The following is a 25,285-nucleotide window of genomic DNA, read 5'->3' on the forward strand; positions in this document are numbered from 1 at the left end:
AATCTGTGTTTTGAGGTTGGGACGGCCTCCAGAGCAAAAACACAGGGCGTGCAAAACTATCAATACATGGCCTCTATCTCCTGACCCACCTAAGATCTATCTTACATGACGCTGGAAACTAAACTAATTGGTTTGTAACATCTGAACTCCAGAGTCCAGAAAATAAATATCCAATCTGTGCATTTTCTGTGGTCTTAGTTTCTACTCCAGTGTCTATCCTTATTCAATTTCTTGGCTTGTTAAATAGAACGGGGGGGGGAGGAGAAAATATTTAGCTTTATCAGATAATTACATTCAGAACATATAGAAAAAACCTCTCCAAATCAGCTAAACAGCCAGACACACACACCCAGGAGAAAAGTGAGCAAAAAAACATAAAGAAGCGAATTACAGAAGGGAAATACAAATGGCCAAGCATAAGCAAAGATGTGTAAAAGGGGAAGAGGCTTAAGGCAGGGGAATTGTCATTCTTTGGGTTTTTTAAAACTTCAGGCGATATTACTAAGCAGGATATCCTTTTGAATTAAATATAAACAAGTATATACTTGGCGTATTAAATTTAACAAGTGCATGAAATTTGCCTACTGACTCTATTCCCCCTTTCTCACGAGTATTTGAAGATGTACTATTTGAAAAATTCAAACGTGTGGTAAAACGAACCAGCTAGAGGAATGACCTGCAGTCATTAGACACGTAAATACTTGACACAGAACCAGAGGGAGGTCCTGAGACAGACCCCAATGAACTCTGTCTGGAAGATTAATGCAAGAACCCACAGACTACAGTAGTATTAAAACTGGCACCCCAGGGGCGCCTGGGTGGCACAGCGGTTAAGCGTCTGCCTTCGGCTCAGGGCGTGATCCCGGCGTTATGGGATCGAGCCCCACATCAGGCTCCTCTGCTGTGAGCCTGCTTCTTCCTCTCCCACTCCCCCTGCTTGTGTTCCCTCTCTCACTGGCTGTCTCTATCTCTTCAAAATAAATAAATAAAATCTTTAAAAAAAAAAAAAAACTGGCACCCCAGGTGGCTTACCTTTTACTTTCTAATTTTTCAAGTTCTTCACGCTGTTGCCGCTCAAATTCAAGTCTAATAAAAATCAAATGAAAATGAGTCACTTTTCTGAAAGAGCTTTTCTCTTATTCTCTGTATACAGTTGCATATTACAAAGGGCATCTGTTTTTTTAAGCATTATTTTTAATTACGATGGATTAGCAAGTTTAAAATGTTTTCTTTGCTCTATAACTATGATTAGAAATTAGACATACGTTTGGGTGCTTGCATTCAGGCTGAAAAGAACATATTTTAACTGAAGGAAAACAAAGCACCATTGTATTGAAAAAGCAGGGTTAAAGGAAACTTCTGAATGATAAGCATGTCTACTCTATGCAGCTTAATCACAGATGAGTGTATATAAAAATAGAGAATCTCTACCTTAGACAGATGGGTCCTTTTATAGGGAAAAGACTGCCAGGGAGGTAGAGAGAGAGAGAGAGAGAGAGCACACAGACACAATTAAGAAGAGAATTAACTGGGGGAAACATCAGGAGAAAAGCAGTAAGGTACTTAAAAGCCAATAGCCATGCACACATTGAAACGTCTTTTTATACTTATCACATTTCCCAAAAATTTCTCAAGCAAAGACTCCAAGGAGTTAGCTGTGTTATGTTTGCACACTTCCCATCACAATGACAGCACTAATAATGAGTACCAGTAATAACTGTGACAGTAGTCAAATCCATAGTTTTACTGCTCTGTACATGGTTCTACCACAGGCAAGTTCATCAAGATCCTCCCGGGAGCAGTAGTTCAAGGATACAAGTTACTGGGGACTACACAGCTTATGGACGGGTTCACCACCACAGTGGGAGAAAAGTAAAGGGGGGCTAGTCACTGGGAATTTTAAAACAACTTGCTAAGATACTGATAACGAAAGTTGATTTCTTCTCAAATACTAGCCTTAATGACTGCAAGATTTCACTCTTCTTCTTAACAGCATGAACAGAAACTCTTAAACTTACCATATTCCTGTTATGGTAAATGGCAGATACAGCTAAACAGTTGAACTATGGGGAAATTCATGACAAACTTTCCCTGTATAATGTGCAAATGCAGACTGGCAAAAGTTACCTTTACAAGGAGCTAATAAATGTTTCAATTAGATGTGTTACCCATTTAATTTGGATTAATATTGAGCATAAGCTGTCTGGTGGCTTTTGTAAGCAGACCTGCCTGCTGTGCTGAGTGTTTTACCCATGTTAGCTTACTTTGTCTTCCCACCAAATCCTGGTGATAACAAACAGTATCTCCATTTTACAGATGAGGAACCCAGCACTCAGATATGTGAAAGAACTTGTCTAAGATCATAATGGTGAGATGTGATGGAGTCAGAATTTGAACCCAGGGCAGCCTACTTCCAAAATACCGTCACTTAACTCATAAGCAACGCTCAGATTTATGATATACAATAAAAGAATTAAATCATCTTTCACTGAAACTTGTCATTTAGGGTTATACATATCCTCCTATCAAGTGAAAATAATCTGTAGATTATAGGCATTGCCATCCATGAGAAATCAGTCATATATACGTATATGAAAGGCATTTGCCAATCCCTAAAGTCAGCACATATGTCATTACACTAAGTAGAGGTAAGGTTTCATTAAAGTTAGTATATGATTGTTCTCTTTTATACCACAATAAATAGAACCTTGGAAACACTTCATAGTATTTTTTAGACTTCAGTGCAGTTTAGACTTTCTAGAAATATTCACAGTCAAAAAGCATCACTAGATAAAACACTTTCAAAATCAGAAAACTCCCCTGATGGAATTGTCTTTGGTCTCTTTACTTTCCATCTCATCTAACCATGAGTATACACTGCTCTGACAATGTCGCAGGCACGTGGTCATAAGCCAAATGCTCCTCTGAGAGTTGGGAGACCTGGGTTCAAATGAAATCCTATCACTGAGGACTGTTTACAAGGGGCAGGTGTTGGTCTGAGTTCTTAGCAGGCAATACCCTCACTCTGTTCTCCCAACCCTGCCAGGTTGACATGTTTCTCATCCCCATTTTATAGAACAAAAAACTGAGGCTTAAAGCAAGTAAGTAGCAGAGGGAGAACTTAAATCCAAGTGTGGTACTAACATCTGGGCTGCTGACCACTACAATGGTCGCTAGTGAGCTCTGTGGTCTCAGGAGGTCACAAAATGTGGGTTTTAATATCTTCATCTCTAATGTGATGCTCTGAGCACTTATTTTTTTTTTTTAAATTTTTTTTTTTAAATTGGTGTCAGGCACAGAGGGGTCCCAGGGATACAGCAGTCTATAAGGGTGACACAGTTTCTGACCCCATAGGATTCCCAGTCTGTGACAGTCAATAAACACAAGTGAGCACCCAATGAGTCCCAAGCCAGGACTGAGGAAGGACATGGTATTCTAACATACGGAGTAGGATACTGATCCCAGAATTTGGTAGTACCTAGAGTCAAGGCGAGCTTCCTGAGGAAACTTATACCTAAGCTGTGCCATCCTTCTTCGCACATGATAGAGAAACTCAAGAGAAGCTCAGTATAACTCAATATATAACTCAATATAAGCTCAGATCTTGGCTTGCTATGGGGGAGGGGAGCAAGACATGAAGCTTAACAGGACAACAGAAGCCAGATACTGAAGAGCCTTGGAAGTTATATTAAGGACTCTGAACTTGATCCTAAAGATGGTAGCAGAAAAGTACCTTGGAACAGGGTTGTCAAAGAACACACAGACCTAGTGTTCTACAGAGAACAGACAGGAGGGAAGCAATATGGGAAGCCAAGAAACTAGGAGGCCACCGTAGTCACGTAAATGAGAGCTGATGGAGGCAAGACCTGGCATAACTGGGATAAAGAGATCTCTGATCTTTAGGAGGTCAAGCTGACAGAAGTTGGAGGTTGTGATGAGAAAGGAAGAGTCAAAGATGCCCCCTCAAGTTTCTGGCCAGGCTACACAGGAGGTGGGAGGGNACATCAGGAGAAAAGCAGTAAGGTACTTAAAAGCCAATAGCCATGCACACATTGAAACGTCTTTTTATACTTATCACATTTCCCAAAAATTTCTCAAGCAAAGACTCCAAGGAGTTAGCTGTGTTATGTTTGCACACTTCCCATCACAATGACAGCACTAATAATGAGTACCAGTAATAACTGTGACAGTAGTCAAATCCATAGTTTTACTGCTCTGTACATGGTTCTACCACAGGCAAGTTCATCAAGATCCTCCCGGGAGCAGTAGTTCAAGGATACAAGTTACTGGGGACTACACAGCTTATGGACGGGTTCACCACCACAGTGGGAGAAAAGTAAAGGGGGGCTAGTCACTGGGAATTTTAAAACAACTTGCTAAGATACTGATAACGAAAGTTGATTTCTTCTCAAATACTAGCCTTAATGACTGCAAGATTTCACTCTTCTTCTTAACAGCATGAACAGAAACTCTTAAACTTACCATATTCCTGTTATGGTAAATGGCAGATACAGCTAAACAGTTGAACTATGGGGAAATTCATGACAAACTTTCCCTGTATAATGTGCAAATGCAGACTGGCAAAAGTTACCTTTACAAGGAGCTAATAAATGTTTCAATTAGATGTGTTACCCATTTAATTTGGATTAATATTGAGCATAAGCTGTCTGGTGGCTTTTGTAAGCAGACCTGCCTGCTGTGCTGAGTGTTTTACCCATGTTAGCTTACTTTGTCTTCCCACCAAATCCTGGTGATAACAAACAGTATCTCCATTTTACAGATGAGGAACCCAGCACTCAGATATGTGAAAGAACTTGTCTAAGATCATAATGGTGAGATGTGATGGAGTCAGAATTTGAACCCAGGGCAGCCTACTTCCAAAATACCGTCACTTAACTCATAAGCAACGCTCAGATTTATGATATACAATAAAAGAATTAAATCATCTTTCACTGAAACTTGTCATTTAGGGTTATACATATCCTCCTATCAAGTGAAAATAATCTGTAGATTATAGGCATTGCCATCCATGAGAAATCAGTCATATATACGTATATGAAAGGCATTTGCCAATCCCTAAAGTCAGCACATATGTCATTACACTAAGTAGAGGTAAGGTTTCATTAAAGTTAGTATATGATTGTTCTCTTTTATACCACAATAAATAGAACCTTGGAAACACTTCATAGTATTTTTTAGACTTCAGTGCAGTTTAGACTTTCTAGAAATACTCACAGTCAAAAAGCATCACTAGATAAAACACTTTCAAAATCAGAAAACTCCCCTGATGGAATTGTCTTTGGTCTCTTTCCTTTCCATCTCATCTAACCATGAGTATACACTGCTCTGACAATGTCGCAGGCACGTGGTCATAAGCCAAATGCTCCTCTGAGAGTTGAGACCTGGGTTCAAATGAAATCCTATCACTGAGGACTGTTTACAAGGGGCAGGTGTTGGTCTGAGTTCTTAGCAGGCAATACCCTCACTCTGTTCTCCCAACCCTGCCAGGTTGACATGTTTCTCATCCCCATTTTATAGAACAAAAAACTGAGGCTTAAAGCAAGTAAGTAGCAGAGGGAGAACTTAAATCCAAGTGTGGTACTAACATCTGGGCTGCTGACCACTACAATGGTCGCTAGTGAGCTCTGTGGTCTCAGGAGGTCACAAAATGTGGGTTTTAATATCTTCATCTCTAATGTGATGCTCTGAGCACTTATTTTTTTTTTTTAAATTTTTTTTTTTAAATTGGTGTCAGGCACAGAGGGGTCCCAGGGATACAGCAGTCTATAAGGGTGACACAGTTTCTGACCCCATAGGATTCCCAGTCTGTGACAGTCAATAAACACAAGTGAGCACCCAATGAGTCCCAAGCCAGGACTGAGGAAGGACATGGTATTCTAACATACGGAGTAGGATACTGATCCCAGAATTTGGTAGTACCTAGAGTCAAGGCGAGCTTCCTGAGGAAACTTATACCTAAGCTGTGCCATCCTTCTTCGCACATGATAGAGAAACTCAAGAGAAGCTCAGTATAACTCAATATATAACTCAATATAAGCTCAGATCTTGGCTTGCTATGGGGGAGGGGAGCAAGACATGAAGCTTAACAGGACAACAGAAGCCAGATACTGAAGAGCCTTGGAAGTTATATTAAGGACTCTGAACTTGATCCTAAAGATGGTAGCAGAAAAGTACCTTGGAACAGGGTTGTCAAAGAACACACAGACCTAGTGTTCTACAGAGAACAGACAGGAGGGAAGCAATATGGGAAGCCAAGAAACTAGGAGGCCACCGTAGTCACGTAAATGAGAGCTGATGGAGGCAAGACCTGGCATAACTGGGATAAAGAGATCTCTGATCTTTAGGAGGTCAAGCTGACAGAAGTTGGAGGTTGTGATGAGAAAGGAAGAGTCAAAGATGCCCCCTCAAGTTTCTGGCCAGGCTACACAGGAGGTGGGAGGGCAAAACCTAACTACCCAGAGGATAAGTTAAAAGGTCTGCAGATCTGAACACAAATTCTAGTGATTGTGAGATGACTAATGAGTTATTTAACCTTGGACACTTAATTTTCATAGAAATCGAAGAAAATAATAGGGCCCACCTCAAAGGGTTGTAGCGAGGATCAAATGAGGTAATGCATACAGAGTTTGTAGAGCACCTACACGTATTAAGTGCTGAGAGCACCTACACATATTAAGTGCTTGAGTGTTGCCTCTTATTGTTAGGATCCACTGGGACGAAGAGGAGCACTGGGGACAGAGCCAGTGGGGGAGGCAGAAGTAGCAATGGTAGCCGCACTAGCGCTAGTTCTCCCAGTAGCAAAGACGAGAGTAGCAGCTAACATCCACTGAAGATTCATTCTATACCCTGGTGCTGAGGACTTTGCATTTAACTCTTATAATGGCCCCGTGAGGTAAGTGCCATCATTATCCCATTTTAAATGTCAGAAATGGCCATATTGTTAGTAAATGGCAGAATCAACCTCGACCTTAGAGCCCACAATTTTAATCTCTTCTCCATCCTGCCTTCAAGAAGGTAAGCTCAATTTTACACATGTTGAATCTAAAGCTTCCGGAGAGTCATCCAAATTGAGATGTCCAACAGGAAGGGAAATACGTACAAAGATCTAGCTCTCAGGCCCTTGTCAAGGATGGACATACAGACTTGGGATTCACCAGCATCTAGATTGGAAATGAAACCACAAGCATGGATGAGGTTACCCGGGACATACGTATGGAATGAGAATAAAGGAGCTTAGTGTAAAGTCTGGAAGACCACAGACACTACAGTGACCAGCGAGAACGAGGCTAGGTAGCAGCTGAAGACACAGAAAGAAGGTCAGGAAAGGGCAGGCAGAGGAAATCAGAGGGAAGGGGAAGCAGTAGTATGAAATCCTTCAGGAAAGTCAAGTAAGATAGGGCCCAAAGAGAACTCACTGAACTTAGCAACATGGAGGTTACTGGTACACTTGGAGTGAGCTCTGTTGGGGTGAGGCCAGACTGCAGTGGACTGAGGACTGAATGGGAGGAAATTAGAGGCTGTTTGCAGATACATTAGAGAGCTTTCTCAGTAATTTTAGTTACAAAGGGGGGCTGTGGTATTTTAGGAGAATGGGTGCTTATTTTAATGGCTGGGAGAGACTTGTGCATACTTAAACCCTAGTACAAACAAGCCAGAAGAGAGAAGGTATAAAAAAAACTGGGGATAGAGGTCCCTGAGCTGGCATGAGAAGAAGAGGACAGAACAATGGCTAAGAGCATGGGCTCTGTAATTAGTTGATCCCAAAAGTCTATCAAATCCTGGCTCCCATGCTCCGATGGATGGAGGAAAAGATAAAAGCAAAGCAGATGTGGACTTTGACAGAGTTGTTCTCTTAGGACTTCTGTGTTCTCTGTGAGGTCAGAAGCAAGGTTCTCTGCTAAGAATAAGGAGGAATGTGGTGTGGTTAGAGGCATAAAGAACATGGAGATTATTGATAATAGACAAAGAGGCCACCAGGCAAGAGAACTGATAAGAACAACATGCAATAGGGGGTGGGTGGGCATCATTCAAGCTTAGAGACTGTCAACTTACAGAGGCACCAATCTCTGTGTTGATGTGGCTTTCTCTTGTAGCACTGAGCTGAGATACTGGATACAGGTTCAGGCGAGGAGACAGGTTAGTGGACCCAGCTTGGTGTCTGGCAAGTGAAAACAACCAAAGGACCATCTGAGCATTTGGGAAGAGGATGGCTCAAGTGTTGAGGATGAAAACTTGGCTGGACAGAGAAGTGGAGACAAGGCAAGGCTTGCAGGTGAAAGTGAAAAATCTAAGAAGTCTCCAGGCTGAAGACATGAATTCACTTATGTAACCATGAGTATCCACATGGAATCACCCAAGATAACAGTAGGACTGAAAAAGATGGCGACGCTTAGAAGGTAACTAGATGCCAACAGTAAGGAGAGGCAAAGAGTAGGAGAGACGGGTGCTATAAGTGAACAGATCAGAGTGCTCTGGGCGGCACAGCAAGGAGGGGTCTGGGGGCAGCTGCGTCTCTGGGCTGATGAAATCCCTGGCTCTTCCTCAGTAGAAGTTTTCATTTTCAAACATTTGATTGTGATGAGGAAAGGAAAAGTGGTTGGACCAGTGTTGGCTGTCAACCTTAGATGTATGAGGCCACAGCTCTGACCCCTCCTGAAGAGTAGCATCTAATGACATGGAAGGTTCTGAGTCAAGAAATCAGAGAGACATTCCCATTTTAATTCTTAATGAAGAAATATGGATTCATTTCTATGGCCTGTTTCTAAAAAAGGAAAAATTTTGACTGCTTAACCATAAGCATTATGTCTGCGATAACTCATGACTCCCACTTCCTAAAAAATAAGAGTTAAAAAAGAATAAAAGATGCTCAGTCTTAACTTAAAACCAAGTCCCAACCATTCTGAGGAGAGAGTCCTAATTACAAAGCCAAGAACTGTATTTTAAAATATGAGGTGATACTGGCTGTTGCTGGTACTGTATGACTTCCATTAAACATTATATATTTACTAATCGTACTTTAAAAAATGCACCTCTTTTCTTAATCAATGATAATTATTTTTAATAGCAAACCTCAATAGAAGGTAAAATACAAATGCGAATATGTTAATATCAAGGAAAGAATATCAACTGTAATTGTATTTTAATGTGGCTTCATTTTAAGTAAGTGTAATTCACTATCTTATTTTACTGGAATTATCTTGCCCCCAAATGCTAATTTCCTAAATGTTACAATTAAAAGGAAAACCACAAAAGGATGTAATTTTTGCAGCTGTTTTTAGCATTTTAAAATGACATTTGGAAGTACATATACTGTGGTAGGTCCAACAAAAAGGCATAGCATACAATCTATTTTTATGAGAAAAGGCCTTTTTTTTTTTTTTGCATTAAGAGACATCTAGCATTTTTAGGTATAATTGCACATCTTGCAATTTATATTCCTGTTATCATCGGCAATGAAAAAGCAAGGGGGTGGGAATTTCTCAGTTCGCACCATGACATTGAAAGTGAGACTGTGATTATCAAAAAAAGAACGAAAAAAAAGAAAAATTTTAAATGAACTGAAAGCATAAATATTCGAGCCCTTATGTTGTGCCAATGGTGATTAGTTTTGTACCTTTGATGTCGTTTCACGTTTGAAAAGGAGCTACTCAAGTCCAGCCAACACTGGAGCTGGCAGCTGTGGTGGGGGTGGGCGTGGAGGGCCCCAGAGACTGCGCTCCAGACCTCAGTTATGACTGGAAGGCAGTCACCTGACGATAGAGATTAGCCGAAGGCAAGGCAGTCTCCATATTCTCCACATGGATATTTTCCATAGGTATGTGAACAGGTAAGGGGGAAATCCTTGGGTACTGGGTAAGCCAGAATTTTTTCCACACAATATTTAGGTTCCAATCAAATATAGAGATGACCCCATGGGTGTGCAACCTGCGACAATGCACAGGGTCCTGCATTCACTGTCTACTGCCGCCATCTTGCAATTCTTAATATTTGAACAAGAAGCCCCAGGTTTATATTATGCACTGAACTCTGCAGCTGCGTTCTGATCAAGTATACGTCGTTTTTTAAAGAACTCCCGGCCTGTTACCTGGAATGGATGGTGGTAGTCCACAGTCCAGTTACTGGCCAGGGCCAGATGGGAAGCTACTAGAAAAGACCTGAGCAGAAACCAGACCCCAAGGTAGGCACATGGGGAAATGCATGAAAGGAATAACGCAGCCATTCATTCAGACCCTGTCTCTTCATGGAAAGGCTCTGAGGTCTTTCCTATGAGCATCATTAGAAACTTTTATTAGAAACCTGAGAATAGCTGCTTTGTAGAGACAATGGAATCACTACACCACTCCCTCCCACTTCCCTTCTTTCCCCCCAGATCACTGCACAACATGGCAGGTTATCCTACAGTACAGTGACTTATATACAACTGCAATTCAAGGTGCATGTATCAAAATGAGGGTCTCACGATGCAATTGAATCTAGGAGGTTGTGAAATTAAACCCCTTTTAGTTAGAAGTCTGAGTTTATGACACAAACATCCCTAGTACTCTGGGAATGGTTTTCCAATGAACTTTCAAATCCCTAGTCTAGAAAGTACTCAGTAAAGACCTTCAGGAGCCAGTCTTAAGCCTTTTGTATTGCAAATGGAAAGTGCTCAAAGAAACAAAGATTGAGTTAAAAAAAATAGTAAAATTTGATACCATAAGTATTTTAAGCGAGTTTTCTCCCCAGTGCATTTCTCATAACAGTAGTGTAACTTGCTCCGAAAAAGGCAGCCAGGACCACATGTTAAACCCAGGAGACCGACCTGATCAAGCTGCAAGATCACATGCAGTTACCGCTACATGGGGACTCAAGAGATCATGCATTCAACCTGGCACAAGCCCCTACACCTTGCTCCCCCCTACTGTTTTGCAGGCCAGGAGGCTGAGGCCCAGACAGTATGAGAGGTCGGTCCAAGGTGACCTCTTCTTTAGAGAAGCCAGTAGTGAAGCCTGCCCCTTCCTACTTCTCCTCTGTTTTTTTTTTTTTAAGATTTTTTTAATTTATTAGAGAGAAGAAGAGCACAAGCAGGGGGAGCGGCAGAGGGAGACAACGGAGAAGCAGCCTCCCCGCTGAGCAGGGAGACCAATGCTGGGCTGCTGGGCTAGATCCCAGGATTTGCAGATCATGACCTGAGCAAAAGGCAGAGGCCACCCAGGTACCCCTCCTCCTCCATTCTTACTTCAACTCTGGCATTCCACCTCACCTCCTCAGCTGAACCATGGTAACTTTTACCCTAGAAACAGTTTTCCAAGAGTTAACGATTCATTATTCCAAGATGTACCTCTCTCTGTTGGACAAACCACAATAGCATACCGCAGGTGATTTTCCTGCCACTCCATTCAGCCATGCATCCAAGAAACCTGTATCAACACCTACCACGTACAAGGGCAATACAGAATAGTGCCTTTCCCTCTTACTAGTGGATTAGAAGTGAAATAAAATATGCATGCATATCAATCACATAGAACATGATGAAGCCGAGAAAGTTCCATTTTTAACAGGAGATGGGGTGGAGGGAGAACATTTATAGCTGCAGGGATGAGAGGATGCCTCGCAGAGGAACTGCTGTCGAGCTGGGCCTTGACAGATGGACAGAATAACAATGGGCACAGTGTGGTGAGTGGGGAAAAATCTAGTGGAAAAAAAAAACAAACAGGAGCAGGAAGACAAAAGATACAAGCAAAGGAAGGAGTAAAGAGAATGTCTGGCTGTTGCTCAGAACTAATAAAGGGAAGTGGTGAGAAATAAAACCCAAAAGGCAGACTGTGGGCAGAATGTCGAAGGTTAAGCGGACACTCACGGGAGCACCTTTGTGGGCAACTTCTCCTCCCACCAACCTGTGCAGTCCTCTACCCAAGGCACTGAGTACAAAGTACAGGAATTCCCTTGTCCAATATGTCATCCATGTGCCAGGCACTGCCTGAAGCACTGTGGATTCAGCAAAAGGAATCAAGTCCCTGCTGTTATAAACTCTCCATTCTAGTGAGGACAGCTAACTAACAACAAGTATGGTATGGGGTAAGTGCTATGAAGACAATGAAGCCAGGAGAGAGGATGGAGAGAGAAGGGGACATTTAGGAGACAGCTAAATGGAGGGAGTGACCATGAGGATGCACCTGGTGCCAACATGAAGGAGAAGCCAGGCCAACGACCAGGAGACAACGTGTGTGGCATGCTGGCAGCACAGCAAGACCAGCATGGTGAGCGCAGATGGAACCAGGAGATGGTGATGGTATGAGAGCAATGGTGGCCCAAGAGGGAGCCAGGGCCCAAACCACTCAGGGCCCTACAGGTCACACAAGGCAGACAGAGCCCTGCCCACCAGGGCTCCTTGAGGACAGAGACCCACCTTAATTGACTGTATATCCTGAGGGCCTTCTGCAAGGCACATAGGAGGTGTTCAACCATGACAGCTGTGAATAGTGCTTTGAAGTCAGTGACATGAGGCTCAGAGTCAGACCCCAATTACATAGTCACAGAATACCTGGGCGAGGAAGAGATGCTGTCAGCCAATGCGGAGCTCACTTTGCCTTAAGAAAGAACAATTTTTGGTGCTTTCCACCCTTCTCAAGATGAAAGTTAATTAACTGCAGCAAATCTAGAAAATACAAGTACGTAAAACACCAATACAATCACCATGATTGTTCCATCCTGGTATACAGCCTTTAGCCTTCCCAGCCACACACATATACACACAGATGAGAGCCAACAACACAGCTTATTTTGTAATCTTTTTCTTTTAATGAATATTAAATATTTTTGACAAGTCCCCAAATCATTAACTATTACTGTCTAGCATAGTTTAATATCATGCAATTCTAGAATACAATTGCACCATGATTAATGTAAGCAATCTCACGTTGTTGGAAAGGTCTGTGCTGGCTGACATAGTTTGGCCACATCTACAGTGGGCAGCCTGAGAAGTTAGTTTAAGAAAAACTGCCTGTTTGTGAGCAGAGGGAAAAGAGAGAGCACGCAGGAAGTATGACAATGTGAAAGAGACTTAAAATGCGCCACAGCTCCTCTCCCTTCACTGAAGTGAAGAGCGTTAGCGTTACAAATCTCCTTTACACATTTGTACTCCTTTGATATCGCCCGTTGAAAGACAAAATGCTAACACACCTAACCAGCAATGCTTGCAGTACAGTACGTGCCTCTGTCTCAGGCTGGGGGTGAGCGCAGGTCCCGGGAGCACCTGTTGTACCTCCCCCCTGCCTGTCCGCCCACTCCCAGCTCTCCACTGTCATGCCTTTTATGGTCTAGGCCCTCAAACATTCCTTCCTTATTTCTCAGATACCTCTCTTCATTCCTTCCCTTGTTGCTTTAATGAAAGCAGCAGTAGCCATCAAATAAAGCATTCAAGGGGGTGTGGATTTAGCTGACAAAAGAAAAAAAAGTGGCAAAGATTTATATAAATGGATTAATTGCAATGTAATCAACAATTTGTGTGTGTGGGAGGGAGAAATAGTTCCAAAAGTCCTTTATGATTAAGCAAGAGTTACATTTATGATATAAACAGAATGAAGACTTGAGGTGCCTGGGCGACTCAGTCAGTTAAGCATCTGCCTTCGGCTCAGGTCATGATCCTAGGGTCCTGGGATCAAGCCCCACATCGGGCTCCCTGCTCAGCAGGAGTATGCTTCTCTCCCTCTCCTCTTGGCTTGTGCTTTCTCTCTCACTATCTCTGTTTCTCTCTCCCAAATAAATAAATAAGATCTTAAAAAAAAAAACAAAAAACGGAATGAAGACTTGTCTTCAATGGCATGGGGAAAAGTTCCCAATAAAATGTTAAATGAAAAAGCAGAATATAGAACTGTATATCTACTGTGATCTCAATTTTGTTTTTTTGTTTTTAAGTAGCCACCATGCCTAGCATGGAGCCCAACACAGGGCTTGAACTCATGTCCCTGACATCACAACCTGAGCTGAAATCAAGAGTCGGAAGCTTAACCGACTTTTTTTTTTAAGTAAACTTTATAATGCATAATTACAATATCTAATGTACAATTAAACATATATATTGTAAATATAAATAAATATTACAAATGTAAACCAATCATCATTTTTTGGTGGGAGGACTGTGAATGCTTGTGATTATTTTATTCATTTTTGAATGTTTTACTTTTCATAATAAGCATTTCAATTTATAATGAGACAAACTACCTGTTTCAAAATTTTTTCTTAATCTACTGTGATTATAGCAACCATTTTACTTCCTTTTTGCTTCTATGAATCTCTGGTTCATTTCCATTTTATCCAACAATGATGATTAACCTGAGTAGATCATCAGATATGGGGGTTGCGAATGGAAACTAAACATCTAATGTCACTGATGGGGGCACAGCTACTCAAGGTCAGAATTATAGTCTGTGACAGAAGAAGGGGATGGAGCTTCTTGTCGGGGCACAATAATTCACTCACACTCAACTGTTCAATCAACAATCATTTCTCAAACAACTACTGAGGAGCAGAGACACGGTATCAAGAAAATCAGACCCTTTCACTTACCTTTAAATATATAGACCAAGAGGCCCAATTAACAACTACCAAGGGCTACAAAGGAAAGACAGAGGATGCTCTGAGTGAACAGTCAAGGAGATGAAATTTGGATGGAGGCTGGAAGAGCCTCTATGAAGAAGCAACATTTAAACTGGAATCTTAGAGACTATGCAGGCTTTGGCCACATGAGGAGCTGGTGGACATATGGACAAGTGTTCCAGAAGGAAACAGCACAGGCAAAGACCCGGAAGCAAGAACAGATACGCATAACTGGACCCCTTGACTAAACCAGCAAGGAGCTCTCATCAAGTGAGCTAACAAATTATAGAGAGCTCATGGTGTGTATTCAAGTTAATACAGTATGTTACATCAAAGGAAAACCATGCTGTCATTAGGCACTAAGAGGAAATCTGCTATCTTCCATCCTTGCCCATAACTACCGTTAGTCATTCCACTAGGAAAAGCCTCATTTCCTCAGGTGACCTTTACAATTCAGCTTTCCACTATGCAATTATAAAATGAAGGAAGCAGATATGCAGCCCACTACTCAGACAATGCAAATCTGAAGTAACTGAATAAAGACAGATTGTTCTTTGAATTCTACAGCTCATCTTTCTGCCTACTTCGAAAACCAAAAACACAGGAAGCTCATCGCCTTAAGTGGCTCAGAGTAGAATACCATTCAAAGACAAAAAAAGAAAACAGAAAAAAAAAAAGTCAGTAATTAACACTAATCTCCATTAATGGAGGGAAGAAGCCCATTTCTTTCAGTTGCTTTCATCCCATGTTCCCCAACACCATATCTTAACAAGCTATTTAAGGCACTCTACAGCAACTGTAAAGTTAGTAAATGGTCCATAAAAAAAGCCAGACAATGGAGACCAAAAATTGGAGAAGAAATCAGCCTTGCAGCAAAGCAAACTTTTGAAAAATGGCAAAGCCTGATAAAATAAACCAGTAGAGACAAAGTAAATAACCATCAAAGAAAACTCAGGTTAACTACCAAATCACCAGCAACATAAATATTGCCAACTACATGTATAAAACTTCCACACTCGAGGTCAAAAAGAGAAAAACAGATAAAAGAACCGATAAAGTCCCAAAGTCCTGGGAAGTCAAAGGAAGAGAGAAGGACGGAGCTAGAGGGGCACTGCATTCATAGGCAACGTGACCTTTTCTCCCAGGAGGCGCCCTGGAGACCATGGCCTCACCTGAAGGTGCAAATCCACTCAAGAGTATCTCTAGCCACAATCAGATTCTGGTTCTGAGGCCCCTTGTACACTGGTATGAATTAAGTGGGAGGAAATGAATTCACTTCATTCACATTTATTAGATGTCTGTTAAATTCCAGGTGCTATGCTGGACACTAAGTGAACAACAAACTAGATTCTGTGCCCATTTTCTGGAAGCTTACAGTCATCCACAGTGAGATGAAGACTCAACACAACACAGGACCTGATCCTGTGAATGATGTCTCCTTACTTTCTTCCTAATGTGATATATTTATCCTTTCCATTTAAGGCAGGAAATGGGGAAGCAGAACATAAGGAAGAAACAGGGAAGGGGCGGGAGACAGGAAGGAAAATGAAACTACAGTTGACCACTGACAATGCGGGGCGGGGGGGCACCAAACCCTCACGACAGCTGAAAATGTATAACTTCTCACTCCCCAAAATCTTTTTTTTTTTTTTTGAAGATTTTATTTATTTATTTGACAGAGAGACAGCCAGCGAGAGAGGGGAACACAAGCAGGGGGAGTGGGAGAGGAAGAAGCAGGCTTCCAGCGGAGGAGCCTGATGTGGGGCTCGATCCCATAACGCCGGGATCACGCCCTGAGCCGAAGGCAGACGCCCAACGACTGCGCCACCCAGGCACCCCTCACTCCCCAAAATCTTAACTAATAGCCTACTGTTGACCCGAAGCCTTACTGATAACATAGTCAATTAACATATTATTGAATATTATATACAGNACCCCTCACTCCCCAAAATCTTAACCAATAGCCTACTGTTGACCCGAAGCCTTACTGATAACATAGTCAATTAACATATTATTGAATATTATATACAGTATTCTTAAAATAAACAAGCTAGAGAAAATATTAAGAACAACATAAGGAAGAAGAAATACATTCAGAGTAGTGTACTGTATTTATCGAAAAAATCTACATATAAATGATGTGTGCAGGGCAAAGAAAAATCTGTGTTGTTCAAGGATCAACTGTACTTTCTTTCCACGTAACTGTTGTCACCCAGTGAGAAGTCCTCAATGCCATCTTGTGCCTCTGGTTGTTTGATTCCAATCCCAGAACTCTTCGTTCACAATCTAGTTCCTTCCAGCTTTACATTCTGAAATGCTATCCCTACTCTTCACTTGAAAGGACCAGGAAGGCTGAAGCTAAGTGCAAACAGCTTTCTAGTAGAGCATGTGGCTCAGCACAGGACACACTAGGTCCTTGAGGAATCCTTGGTGATGATCCGGATGCCCAGGACGTGCTTCCAGAGAGAGCCACTGTTAGCAGGATTCTCCAGAATCTAGCTCCTGTGAATACAGCCTAGAGCTACAAGCGGGAGGGTGGACTCATATTGGTAGAAGAGGATCCCTCTCCAGTTTGCATGCAACTGGAAACTCTCACAGTTTTGGTGGAAAATGGTGGTGATGTGTGCAAACATTCTATAGGACAATTCCTGAACAGGGTATCAAGAGCCTTAAAACAATTTACGTTTCTGGACTAGTAATTCCATCTCTACTTTTTTTCCCCCTGAGGAAGTAATCATGGAAAAACACAAAGATTTAGCTACAAATATGTTCACCCCAATTGCTTGTGAGGGCTTAAAACTAGACAACAAAATGCCTACAGATAGAAGTTACAGAATACCCACAGAATGTTGTTATCACATGGACACTAAAATAATGTAGGAAAATATTTACAAAAGGAAAAGGTAAGTAAGTGTAAAAAACTCTTACAAGTCCAATATGAACCCATCTTGGTAAAAGAACACATATAAATAATATGTAAGTACGTGTGCGTGTACGTGCATGTGTGTATAAGCAAGTATACATATATGTGCCCACACACATACAGAGAAAGACAGAGAGACGGCTACATAATAGAACAGAGGTACAGACTAGAATATACAGCGACATGTTGACCACGTGTAGTCAGTTCTTTTTTGCTTGTTTGTAATTTCTAAACTTTTCAAACTGAACATATTAAAATAAAAAGTTAGATTAAAAATAACTATCCCTTGGGGTGCCTGGGTGGCTCAGTCGTTGGGCATCTGCCTTCGGCTCGGGGCATGATCCCGGCATTCTGGGATCGAGCCCCACATCAGGCTCCTCTGCTGGGAGCCTGCTTCTTCCTCTCCCACTCCCCCTGCTTGTGTTCCCTCTCTCGCTGGCTGTCTCTCTATCTGTCAAATAAATAAATAAAATCTTAAAAAAAAATAAATAACTATCCCTTGACCGTCTCCATCCCTTGATTGTTGATGACTGCAGACCACCCTCACTTAGGAGCCTTTCGTAGCTACTGAGGTGTGCGGTGCCCCTGATGCCAGCCAATTCCTAGTTCGGAACGCCACGCTCCATCATGCTCCTTGGATGGCTTACCAAATACATGTCTGATTTTTGACTTTGATATTTTGGGGCCCAACTGGATTTGAAACCCAGGTGTTTCTCCTCTTTAGAACTTAATTATTCAAATACATCCATTTAAATCAACCCACCACTGGTTAGTGCTTAAAGGATGCTAATGCACAAGTGAAAATTTCTTCATTTTCAAGACTGAAATGAATTTGGAATGTATATAATTTTGCTTAGGGCACTTTCAAGAAACTGTGAAAGCTTCCATATCCTGCCAAATTAGCTGTCTGTTTGCAGTCTCAGAGCAAGACAGAGAATGCCTAAGCACTGGGCTTGGTTTCTTCATAAAGACTGTGCCGGTTGAGGAGGAATGTTTCCCCTGCAGCGAAATTATTTCCTGGCAAAGACTCTGGCTGGGCACCACTCCAAAGAGGAACTAACTCCCAAAGGAAGTCACCGGGTTGCTTTGCCTCATCCAAAATTTCTTTGGCACCAAGTACCACGCATGTGTATATACAAATCCTGGTTTCCAGGGAGCCTGAGATGTAGGCAGCAGTGAGTTCCAAAACTCTGTTAGAAACGATACACCCAACTTTATGTACCTACTTTGACTGATAAAATGTTCTTGGGTAGTAAGGAGTTCACTTTCAAAAACTCCAAATCTTATTATGATTTAGAGCACGGGGTTTTTTAGACAGGGGCTATGTGGACAATCAGTATGTCACCTGTTAAACAAAGAAAAAAGAACTGGTCGCTTTCAAGATACGTTGGTTCTTACTGCATACAATAATTTCCAAACCAGACATAATTCTTTCGGAGAATGTTGCTCTAAGAGAAACTGAGTATTAAGCAGTAATTTTTAGTCTACTGCAAAAAAAACAAAAACAAAAAAATCAGGTCTATATGATACCAAAGAAACCAAGAATATGTTCACTTTTAACGGTTAAGAAAGCCACAAAAAAGTACACCCATATGAGTGAAAAATGCAAAAAGATAGGAGCCAGTTAAAGAGCGGAGATACTACAAAGTGTACAGGACCCATGTGAAGCATGGGGCACCCGAAGACCTATGAGCAGACACATCCTTTGCGCTGGGAGAACATCTGCTGGCCAAAACGTACAGCTCTATGAACATTTGTTAAGTGTCCACTAAGTGGGAGTTTCTGGAGATGAAAAGATGAGTAAGGAATGGTCCCTGCCCAAAAGAAGCCTACTGGGAAAGCAGACATAAACATCAGTTAAATGAATTTGAAAAGACTGTATGATCAAAGTATGTAAAAAATGCCTGTAAGAGAATAAAGCAGCAGCATTTAGCGCAAATAAGACATGCACAGACTGCTTCTTGAGGAGACCATTCTGATATTCAGACTTGAAAGGCAAAGAGGACTGGCCAAGGGAAGGAGAGGGAAGGTTTTATTAATGGTTTTATGAACAGGTTTTACACATAGGCTTGACCTGGAAAGAACTGTGAAAGATCTGTTTGGCCACTTAAACCAAAATATACAGTTCAAGGGGGAAAGTGACAGAAGACAACGTTGGAGAACAAAATCACGGATGACTGTGTTGGAACTTAGAGGTCGTCACACGGGCAGTGAGGGGCCAAGCCAGATGCTGGGAGGAAGAGATGTCTTAGAGAAAGAAGAGGTCACCGCAAAGGGCTAAGGAGGGGTGACTTAAGGTTGGGACAGGTTTCCAGGGGCAGGTCAATGAGTCTGTCCTGTGCCACTGCATAAAGTAAGTCAGGAATCACCATCAGGGCCGTGACAGTCACCCTGATGACCTTCCAACATTTACCACTCCTCAGGTATTGACTACATTGGCCATTTATTTTATTATTTTTTAAACTGGGATATAATTGACATAGAACATATTAGTTTCAAGTAAACACGTGATTCTATATTTGTAGACACTACAAAATGATCACCACAATTAAGTCTAGTTACCATCTGCCACCACAGTTACAAAAAATTTTCTTGTGATGAGACCTCTTAAGTTTTACTCTTAGAAACTTTCAAATGTGCCATACAATAATATTAACTATGGTCACCGTGCTCTATGTTACTACATATTACATTATTTATTTTATAACTGGGAGTTCGTACCCTTTGGTCACCTTCACCCACTTCACCCTCCTCCCCTCTGGTAGCCACCGATTTGTTCTCTGTATCTATGACCTTGGTTGTTTTGTTTTGTTTGGTTGATTCGTTTCTTCAGATTCTACATATAAGTGAAATCAGAGTATTTGTCTTTCTCTTTCTGACTGATTTCACTTAGCATACATAATGCCCTCAAGGTCCATCTGTGTTGTCACAAAGGCAGGATTTCCTTCCTTTTTTATGGCTGAGTAGCATTTCTGAAAAGCTGATGTGATAGGGGACACGAAGCTCTGCACTGATCACTGGGCTTGGCCAGCTGCTGATCAGAGAATTCGGTGAATACGATGAGATGCAGCACACTGGGCTGCAGGGTCCGGGCTGTACAGCACAGCTTTCCCTAACTTAAAGGCACCCCAGTAATCCTAGTTCGGCATGTGCAAAGACAATGCTCCTGGTGTCCTGATTTCTGACAGGCTTTTTACAAAGGTCTTCCCTGTGCAATGAATCATGCTCCAAGGTGACTGAGCCCCTATCTTTCTTATTCACCGGAGTCCCAATACAGGGCTGGACAAATGATGGGCCCTCAAATAGTAGCTAAATGGATGAGGAAAAAGTGGTTGAACTCATGAACATTGATTTCATTCAACAGGGGAAAACCCCTTCAAGCTGGGATTTTGACAGGCCACACAGACTCCAGCTTTGCCCAAGGGGTACACAGGGGCTGACAGAGTACCCAAATGCATAGTCACTTCTAGGAAAGAGTTCAAGGCCTGGGGCCTAGCGTTTCAAGGTTGTCCTCATTATTCTCCCTGCCTCTTGACAACCTGCTCTTCCTTCCCCTGCATTTGTACCTCTACTGGTTAGCACACAACCCCCAACCAATTATCTAAGCCTGAAAACAGAAGGCAATATCTTTACTTCCCACATGCAATTTATCACCTAGGCTTCATGACTTCCTGTACCAAATGGCTCTGGAGCCCATCCCTTCTTCTCGGTAACTTTGACCACTGTCTCCATTCAAGCCCTCACCCCTGCGTCCATCCCGTAGCTTCCCTGGGGCCCCTGTTGCTCAGAGGCCAGAGTGACCCCTCTAAATGCAAAGATGATCACATCTCTCTCTGGTTAGAAAAACTACTTGGATTCCTACCATCAATCAGCTTTTGAGATACCCAATCTTAATGAGCTGATTAAACTGAACTTGGCAATGCTTGAGAGAGGTCATCAGGAAATCAATCCATGTTAGAGCTATGTTCATCATTTATTTACTATGCTTTTTGGGGGAGGGAAACTGAATTTTGAGATCTTCTTTCTTTCTATATTTCCAGACATTACTTTCCAGATTGGATATTCTTGAGAAAATGGAAGGAAAAAAAAAAAGAATGAAAAAAACCACAATGAGATACCACCCCTCACACCCATTAGGATGGCCATTATATTAAAAAAAAAAAAAAAAAAAGAGAGAGAGAGAGAGAACAGAAAGCAAGTGTTAGCTATGATGTGGAGAAATTTTCCAATTTCTCCCTTGGGCACTGCTGGTGGGAATGTAAAATGGTACAGGTGCTGTGGAAAACAGGATGGCAGTTTCTCTAAAAACCACAAACAGAACGACCATATGACCCAACAATTCCACTTCTGGGGATATTCTCCAAAGAACCAAAAACAGAGGCTCAAAACAGATATCTGTACACCCATGTTCATATCAGCACGATTCACAACAGCCAAAAGGTAGAAGCAGCAACCCAAGTGTCCATCAACAGAGGAATGGATGAACGCAACGTGGTGTATGCGTGCAACGGAAGGAGGAAGTTCTGACGCGGGCTACAACAGCGATGAACTCTGAAGACATTATGCCAAGTGCAATAGGCCCGTCACAAGCAGACAAATACTGCAGGAGTCTACCTATATAAGGTACCTAAGGCAGTCAAATTTCTGAAACAGAAACTAAAATGGTGATTGCGTGGGCTTGGGAGACGGAGGCAAGGGGGGTTATTGTTTAATGGGCACAGACTTTCTGTTTCATAAAATGAAGAGTTCTGGTGATTAGATGCATGATAACGTGAATGCACTTAACACTACTGAACTGTGAACTTAAAAATGGTTAAGGCAGTGCATTTTACAGGTGTACAGAAAACAGTTCTCTGTCACATTTGGGGCCGTATATTTTAATCATGGTCATAAATTCTGGACACACTAATCAGAATTTATAAAAACATGATACATACACAGATACCATGGTTGTACCTACAGAACCTGGCCAGCCATCTCTCTCCTACTTCTAATCCAACCTGCCCAAACGCCACAGTGCATCTCCCCAAAGAACAGCTGTCTGCTCTTTCACGCTTTGTTTGTTTGTTTTTCTAGTGCGCTCCCCAGCCAGGCCTGAACCTGTGGACTCCTCTTAGTGTCCCCTTAGGCTCAGCAGGACTCTCTCCTCCCAGCACTCCCCTGGTCTGCTCACAAAACTTCCCTCTCCCAGAATCTCTTCTTTCCAGTCTTCCTCTCCTACTTGCAAACATCTCAGGACCCAGCACAAAATCCAGTTCATTTGTGAATCTTGGAGACCGTCCTCCAGAAGAACTGAGGGGGTGATTTGGGATTCCTAAGGGGTGGGGGCCTCGGACCAAATCTTTGGTTAATATTCTTCCCCACTTTGTCCTCCAAGCTGAGGCAGTATGACAGACTTCCAACAGCATCACGTCCTCAACTACAGAGAAGAAAGCAGCAGACCAGGGGCTTCAGACTGATCTTTACTTAGGGCTCCTTACAACCCCCACTAGCCCCTTCCCGTACTACCCTTATCCTGAGATGGGCTCTGGCTATTTATTCCAGGCTGGGTGTGGCTATGGCTCTGAGAGTAGGCTGAACAAGGTGGAAACTGGGGGAAATGCTATGATAGGGACATTTGGGTTGAGGATAAAAGAGTTCCTGTGAATCAGGCTTAGGACTCTGATTCCACGATGCTAACCGGAGGCAATCTCCACATCAAGAAAGATTCTCTGGAAGTCTCTGGTTTTCCAAGTTAGCCAACACATTAGAAGGCATGGCTAGGGGCGCCTGGGTGGCACAGCAGTTAAGCGTCTGCCTTTGGCTCAGGGCGTGATCCTGGCATTATGGGATCGAGCCCCATATCAGGCTCCTCCACTTATAAGCCTGCTTCTTCCTCCCTCTCCCCCTGCTTGTGTTCCCTCTCTCGCTGGCTGTCTCTATCTCTGTCAAATAAATAAATAAAATCTTTAAAAAAAAAAAAAAAAAAAAAAAGAAGGCATGGCTACATGAAGAGGATCCCTTCCTAGACCTCCCCAGGGTGGGCTATTTACACCACCACTCTCCGCCCTGGATCACATACTGCCTGGCCTTCACTCAGAATGGGTGCACGGGCATGTGCCCGTTCTCCTGGGCAGGAACATGCATCTGACACTTACAGGTTTCTCCACACAGAAGACTCTCAATAAATATGTGCTGATCTGTGGAAGCATCTCAGTGCTACTTTTCCATCTTGAGAAACTAGCATGCTCTTGTGTCCAAGCAGCTTATTACTAGATTTAAATAACTATCTAGCCAGGGTCCAAGAAGCAAACCTATTTCTTTCAATGGTCTTCCAGTTTATCGCGTGGTACTTAATTTAGGCCGAGAGTATTTACACGTGTAACATCAAAAAAGGTATAAACAACATGGCGATACTTTAATTCTGCTTCATTTTGCCAAGCTGCTGCAGCAGACACCTCGCGACACCCATAAATCAGAGTAGGAAATTTTTCTCCAATTATGTTTTAATTCATGGGCAATCATTCTCTACAGCAGGTGGCAAGTTGAGGGGGGCTAGACGTCAGGGAGCATAAAGTCAGGCTGGTGAAGTACTGAGTAATTTTAATTTGAATTTTTACAAATGAGTATACTGCAGGGGAAGCAGAGACAAAACGTGTCTGTGAACTGAAGCCAGGTGAACAGGATGTATAACGGTTTTATTAAATGCATCTAGAACCATCTCCTCAGCCAACTGCAATGCAATCTAACACAGATGCTGTTTCTCACTTGAATTCTCTGATTGCCTTGGTCTAATTAATTTCATCGTGAGACTGTCTTCTCATTTTTTCCCAAGGATCCTGAATATGACCTTGAGATTATTCGAATAACTGCAGTGTCAATTAGGAATTGACCCATGTGANTCTTCTCATTTTTTGCCCAAGGATCCTGAATATGACCTTGAGATTATTCGAATAACTGCAGTGTCAATTAGGAATTGACCCATGTGACAAAAACACCTTCCTTTACAGAATAAGTCATTTCCCACAATTTGGAACATCCACGCCCAGAGAAATTAGTGAAAAACCTTTCCCAGCAGGATCTATGCATCCTACTAAAATTTCACTCTTAATCTGTTTGCCAAACATTTACTAATCATGTTATGTGTATGACACTTTAAAATACAGAAATTAGGGGCGCCTCGGTGGCACAGCGGTTAAGCGTCTGCCTTGGGCTCAGGGCGTGATCCCGGCTTTATGGGATCGAGCCCCACATCAGGCTCCTCTGCTATGAGCCTGCTTCTTCCTCTCCCACTCCCCCTGCTTGTGTTCCCTCTCTCGTTGGCTGTCTCTATCTCTGTCAAATAAATAAATTTTAAAAAATCTTTAAAAAAAATAAAATAAATAAAATAAAATACAGAAATTAATATGACAAGCCTCTGACCTCAAAAAACTTCCAATCAAATAGGAAAGACACTCACACAAGCCAAACTCTTGTGCAAACTCTGGCCCAACCTGGCCCTCCCTGCCCCCCTATCGCAGGAATGGACCCACCCTTTGCCCAGCTATTTACATCTGAAACCAGGGCATGACTCTGATTTCACCATAATCCATCTCTATATAGCTACCACCCAGAGCCAAGCCACACTCCTCTCTGTGCCTTTCTGTGGCTCCAGGGCTTTAGGTCAAAAGACCCCTCCTCAAGAAGCCCTCCTTGATCATTCCATCAAATACTGCTCAAGACATTTCCCTTCACTTTCCCTTTCTGCACTGATTTGTAAATTACCTGTGATGGCCTCTGGCCTCT

The 25,285-nt window shown here is 42.3% G+C and overlaps 1 protein-coding gene across 5 annotated transcripts in view; it reads right to left on the reverse strand.

Annotated features, from left to right (window-relative positions):
• The window catches only part of KIF16B (kinesin family member 16B), a 290,550-nt gene that overhangs the window by 101,962 nt on the left and 163,303 nt on the right, over positions 1-25,285 (reverse strand). For 3 of the 5 annotated variants that reach the window (XM_019801572.2, XM_019801574.2, XM_034641667.1), the window contains 2 exons: positions 1,432-1,464; positions 1,033-1,086 (listed from right to left, as the gene is read on the reverse strand). In XM_019801572.2, coding sequence (XP_019657131.2) covers positions 1,033-1,086; positions 1,432-1,464 — 87 coding nt within the window. The remainder of the gene's footprint in view (positions 1-1,032; positions 1,087-1,431; positions 1,465-25,285) is intronic. The other 2 variants (XM_019801575.2, XM_019801573.2) reach the window with 1 other exon arrangement.

This window comes from Ailuropoda melanoleuca, chromosome 13, assembly GCF_002007445.2.
Source record: "Ailuropoda melanoleuca isolate Jingjing chromosome 13, ASM200744v2, whole genome shotgun sequence".
Taxonomy (NCBI): Eukaryota; Metazoa; Chordata; class Mammalia; order Carnivora; family Ursidae; genus Ailuropoda; species Ailuropoda melanoleuca.